The sequence below is a fragment of the Apodemus sylvaticus genome, chromosome 3 (genome assembly GCF_947179515.1).
Source record: "Apodemus sylvaticus chromosome 3, mApoSyl1.1, whole genome shotgun sequence".
Taxonomy (NCBI): Eukaryota; Metazoa; Chordata; class Mammalia; order Rodentia; family Muridae; genus Apodemus; species Apodemus sylvaticus.
In genome coordinates, this window is record NC_067474.1 from 150,469,610 (window position 1) to 150,475,609 (window position 6,000).

Sequence of the window (6,000 nt, forward strand, 5' to 3'; positions counted from 1 at the left end):
GACCTTGTTGTCCATGTCTCTGTTGCCATGGTTCCAGCTACTCTGGGCCTGGCCTTGACAAGCCGTCAATATGCTGGCCCAGGGCACAGATATGAAGATCTTCAAACCAAGGGTCAGACAGAAATCAGGGGCCCGTGCCAGTGCTGGCTCTGTGATCCCAAGGGTCCCAGTGAGCTAAACTGCCAAGAACTATCCACTCTGTCTCACACTTCTGTGTGCCCTTGAATTCATTCATTCATTCATTCATTCATTCGCTTCCTTTGGATCTGTGTGATGCTAAGATTTGGAACTCCAACCACACTACTCCATTACTCACCCCGTGAGCAGGATACGTGAGCCAGCCCCAGTCTCCGTGGATGGTTGATGTGTCCAACAAGTTCACTGTAAAACACAAGACAAGAGGCCATTAGGCCCCTGTGACCCTTTTCCCAGCCAGAGCCAGCTGCACTGGTCACTCTTAGCTGCCCCTTTCCAGGAGCTCACAGTTTCCAGCCCAGGACCCCTGTCCTTGCTAGCCTATCTGGTCTGAAGTCTAAGTCCCGCCTCTTTATTGACAGTGCCTGTCAACCCTCAGCCAACAGCTGGGTGACCATGCTACTACAGGAGCACATATTGCCCGAGCCCTGGGATTCCTGGAATAGCTGGACCACAGAGCTGGGTCTGGGGGCTCCTGCAGGCACAGGCTGGCACCCTGGTTCTGCCTCTTTACCTCTCTAAGCCCCAGCTTTCTCCTTTGTGGAATGGGGGTGGAGGTGTTCACCCCCGGTGCCCTCTGAGGAGGTGAGAACATTTACACCATTAAGTCCCACCGGTTACCTACACCATTAAGTCCCACCGTTTACAGGCACAGTTTTGAGGTCCTCAGTGTCCCCAGGATGGTGGGAGGACAGTGGTGGGAGGACTGTGGACGGGTGAGAGCTGCTTCCTGATGCCACCTACTGTGTGCTGAACTCTGCCAGGAGAGCCTCAGATGCCACCTTGTCTGTGATAGTGTCTCATGACAGTCCAGAGGAGTGAGCAGAATTACTTCCATGTTAGGGATAGAAGGTGTGTCTCAAAGAGGTTCTAGAACCTGCCTAGAAGCCCAGGGGTGGTCAGAGAGGCTGCCCAGGGAGAACTACCACTCAGCAGAGAGGCGAGTGCTCTGGGTGGTGCCTGGGTAGGCGGAAGGAGTTCTGACTCACATGCCAGCCTGCTCAAAGTCAGGCCCTGTGCCCACCCAGGGCAACGGCAGGATAAAGCGTCCACCTTTGGGGTCAGGTATTCCCAGGTCATATCACAGGGGGCCCCCACTTCTTTGAATCTCAATTTCTCCATCTTTAAAATGTGTCAGTACGACCTGGGGATTCAGATGGTGACATCTGCAAAGCATGGAGCTGGTGTCTGGGCCGAAGCCAGTCCCTGCTAACACACCCTACATCCTGTGCCTCGTCACTCAGGGAGCAGAACTCCAGTCCCACCTATCTGTGCCTGCAGTGCGCCCCACGGTAAGACCCTTCCTGCCTCTGGGACCTGCTTTCCTATTGTTCTGGTTCTAAAGGCCTGGTTCCCCCGAGGCCTTTAGCTAAGAGTCCCGTAGCCTTCCATGTTTTGCTGTTGTTTGTTTGCTTGCCTTTGTGCTTTCCTTCCAGGGGTCTCCTTCCCCAGCTGACCACCCTAGGCTTCCATCCACCAGTGTGAAATATGACCCGGCCAGGTCACAGTTGCTCAAAGCTGGGCCTCTTGGAACTTTCCCTCAGGGAGGCAGGGCATCCTGCCTGCGGTTTGCGCAGCTCCGATTTGGCCCTCTCTGGCCCTCAAAGGCAGAGACAAGTGTCATCGGGGACTGTGGAGTGAGGATGCTCTTACAGACTCATTTTCTTCTTCCTTCCACCCTCCCACTCCAATGTCAGGAGCCTGGCTGAACCAGGGAAGGAGCCTTCTGCACCCCTTCCCAGGTCCCTAGGGACCGGGTGGGATCAGAACCAGAACAAATGTCCACCTAGGAATGTCCCCTCTCCTGAGCCAGCCGTACGCCAGGGGCACAGGCAGAGAGAAGGCTTCCCGACTCCCTCCCTCCTTTGCACTCAGGCAATAGAGAGAAAAGTGGGTCAGGCAAGCTCTTTCCTCCTGCTGGCTGGGGGGAGGGTAGGGGGCTGTACTGCAGCTCCCCCCTAAGACCAGTGGGGCCCCAATATGAGAGAGGGCAGGGAAAGGGCAGCCAGGGATGTCCCCACACTAGCCAGTATCCCGCGTGTGGCTCTCAGGCTGCAGGTTTCCTTCCTCCAGGCACTGAGAAGCCTAGTTCAGACCTGTCCCTGCACCAGAGGACCCTGAACAAACAGGGTTGCCACAGAGGCTCCCCCTGGACACCCTGACTTCAGGGCCACCTTCTGGGACTGACTGTCCCCAGGAAGGTCCCAGCATATCATGCAGTCTTCAGGTAATGCACAGAGAAAGTCAAAAGTCAATTCTATTGGATTCACAACAGGGTACGGGAGGCTCGGGCTGTCTGCTCCGACTCCTTCTACACCTACTCTGTCCCCGTCCCTCCCCTCCTGTCTGTCCTTTCCCTCTGGAACATTGCCAGCTTCTAAACCCCACATCACCATCCGGGGGTGTATGGAGGAGAGTGGGGTGAATCTCAAGGGGCAGCCCGTGCCAACACAGGAGGCTTGAAGGGGCCTCGGTGGAATCCCAGTCTTGGGCCTGCCTGGCCTGGTCTGAGGCCCTTTGGAAATCTAGACCTGGTCATGCAGCTGGCTTATTCCCTCTCCTGCCAGACCGTGAGATTGATTTCCCCCTCTGGACTCATCCCCTATTTAGAAAACGGGAGGCCTGGGCTCCAAGGCCTCTTACTGAACCCCTCAGGCCTCAGTTTCCTCTGGAAATGCCCACAGGGGTTCTCCTGGGGCTCCCTGAGCAGGTCGTTCTGAGGACCACACAGGCCGTCAGGTGCTGCACAGCACAGGCACAGACAATTCCTTGGCAGCTCCCGCCTGGCCACGGACGGCAATCTACGATTCTTTTTCTCTCCAGTACTGTCACCTTCCCCCATTCCATTTCGCTGAGACTAATACTTAAATTGATTCACATTCCCCGAGGACACAGTGTGTGATGAGGAGGCCGGAGAACAGGGGTGGCCCAGGGACATCAGGCAGGACACGCAGACTGCCTTACAGGCCACCCTGAAGTGGAGGGAGAGTCACCCGTAAAGACCTGGCACCTGGTGTGGCTCGAGGAATCCGTAGGTACAAGACTGCCCAGCAGCCGCTGTAAGCCACAGGCAGATGGCCAGGCTGGGAGCTGTTGCCTGTGTTGGGCCCCAACTAGAAAGACAGCCTCTTCCTCCCTGACTCCCAGGGGTCTCCCCAGCAGGCTCTGGCTCCTGTTCTACTGCATGAGCCACGTCATGTGGGATTGCTGGTGGCTGTCCCACATGCACACCAGGCCCTGGTCTCCATCATCGGCCATTTGTGTTGTGGGGATCACCCCAGCCTGTCTGGGCACTCTGCAAGCACACCCTTGGCTGTTCTCTTGACTGCAGGCAGGTCTCTCCCCCTTTCCCATGCCTGCCTTTCCTCCAGCTGGGGTGTCTCCGCTGCACACATTCCCCTCTACTATCTGTCCCCAGCATGGGAACCTGGGAAAAGTCACTACCATGGGGGAGCTGGGTCCCGCAGCCTGGGACTCTGGAAGGGGCTGGCTCCTTCACAGAACAGTTGAGGCAGGACGTGGGGGTGCAGAGCTGATTCCTGAAGGCTTGCCTAAGACCTTCTTAAACATTGCTGGGCTAGGAAGATCCCCTCCACCCCAACCCTAAACCACCGCAATCCCAGCCCACACCACTTGGCCCAACACTAGGATAAGTCTTCTCTCTCGGGGCACTGTTCTCCTGACCCTGACTCTTCCCTTCTCAGACCACCTCCCCCAATCATGTCTCATAAGTAGATAGGCAGCCAGCTCTGCCCACCCACCTGCCCCTTAGCCAGCTTGCAGCACCCCCCTCCCTCCCTGGCTTTTTTCCCTGGGGACAGCACTTTACCTATGTCAGAGTGCGTGTTTCATCGGATGTGAACGCAAATCCGAGGGTCTGTTTCTGTTTGTGCCACAGCACCTACATGCCTATGTGGGTGTCACACCTATGCACATGTGTATGTGTGTGTGCAATAGCTGCCCTGCTGTGTGTATGAAGTGGGGATGCTGTCCACGCATGAGGTTCTGCTAGCCTTGGTCTGTGTGGATGAAGCTGTAGGCTGAGTGGGCTCCCTGAACGACGTGCTGGGATTCCAGGAGCTCTCTGAGCCGAGTAGTTCAGCTTGCTTGGGAGCAGTGGACACTGACAATCCAGCCTCGTGAGCCTGGATTTAGCCCTAAACAGTGGTCTTGCACAGCATGCTAAGGAGAGGCTACAGGAGCCGGGGTGTGTGGGGCAGAACCTCTTGGTCTGATTGCCCTGTCCAGTGGGACCTAAGAAAGGGTGTGGGTGGGCGGTCGTGGAGCCAGTCTCAGCTCTGGGCTTCCTTCCTTCACCAGGAGTCATTTCCCAGAGTCTTTCGGTCCTGAGGACTCGGTGCCCCTCCCACCTTCCTGGCGCCCGGGTGAAGGGACCACCTGGCTTTGACCCAGACAAGACCCCCGTTCTCTGAACCACCGTGCCTGTCTTTCCCAGTCGACTGCTCTCTGCACCTCCTGCCACTGGTGCTTCTCCCGGGTGTAGGCGCCCCCTTTCCCTGGCCAGCCTACGCCCCCACCCCACTCTCAAGATCCCGGTGTTTCTAACCCCCTGTTCACCGTCTGGCCCCAGCCAGTTCGTAGCCTTGTGCCCAAAGCCATCTTCAGCTCTCTTCCCTTCAGTCCTCTGTACCTTGTCCCCGATTTTTGGATTCTTGCGTCTCCCTGTCCGCCCGGTGCCTTCCAGTCCTTTCGATCCTCGGTTCCCATCCCTTGCCTTCTCTCTGAACCCTCTCTCCTCCATACCTCTTCTGTCTTCTGTCCAGTCCTGTCCCCTTGTCCTCAGCCTCCGATTCTCAGTCCCCAGGGCATCCTCCCTCCGCCCCTGCCCGTGCCATCCTGCGCCCAGGCCGGCTAGGGTCGAGGCGGGGAAGTTGCGCCCCGGGCAGCACCGCCCCCGCCCCCGCCCCGCCGCGCCGCTCACCTTCGCCGCGCCCCGCGGACACGCAGGTGGCCGCCGCCGCGGCCGTGACGACCCAGAGAGCGGGGGACAGGCGGGCCCGGGCGGGGGCCATGGCCGGGCGGCGCCGCGCTCCTCGGGCTCGGCCCGGCGGCCGCGCGTGGCGCGCTCCTGCCTCTCCCGCACCCCGGCCGGCGCACACGCGGCTCAGCCGCACGCGGGCACCCGCGCCCGCCACCGCCCCGGGCGGGGCCGCCCCCGCGCGCAGCCAATCAGCGCCGGGGCGGGCGGGACGCGGAGCCCGCACCGCGGCCACCGGCCGGCAGCACGTGCACACGCCCACCCCAGCCGGCTCGCGCCAGGGGGCGTTGGCCCCGTGCCACTAGTGGACCGCACCGAACGCACGCGATCTCGTTACCGCGGCCGGCCTGGGGATGTCCCGGAGGACGCACGCTGGACGCACCACCGGCTCTCCCCCTCCTGCCCATGCAATACCACATAGGGGACCGCGCGTGCATCCTTTCTAGTTCATGGGCCCATAGACAACTCAGTGTACTTGGAGTTTACAAATCGCTCTGCCTCCCCACCTCCAGGACTGGGTGGTCACCGAGGTTCAGAGAGGCCATACAGATGGGTGTTCCAGAGAGCTGGGCTCCCTGGCTATGTGGCCTCAGGCAAGTTTCTAACCCTGACTGAGCAAATAAAGAATCACTGTGCCTGTGCCCCAGGGCTGTGGGGAGAGTTCTTGAAAGGGCCCTGGTAAGCCCGCAGCATCCTTTAAGGGCACAGAGCCAAGCTGGCCAGTGGTTGAGGTTCTTTTCCTGCTCCTTTCTTACACGATTCCCCTAATTCCCATCCATCCTGGGAGGGATGCAGGCTGGGGGTGT

The 6,000-nt window shown here is 59.2% G+C and overlaps 1 protein-coding gene across 1 annotated transcript in view; it reads right to left on the reverse strand.

Annotated features, from left to right (window-relative positions):
* The window catches only part of Epha8 (EPH receptor A8), a 28,002-nt gene extending 22,774 nt beyond the window's left edge, over positions 1-5,228 (reverse strand). Inside the window, exons 1-2 of the mRNA XM_052175708.1 lie at positions 5,138-5,228; positions 317-381 (exon numbers count right to left, since the gene is read on the reverse strand). Of these exons, the coding sequence (XP_052031668.1) occupies positions 317-381; positions 5,138-5,228 (156 nt within the window). The remainder of the gene's footprint in view (positions 1-316; positions 382-5,137) is intronic.
* Positions 5,229-6,000: the final 772 nt, after the last annotated feature.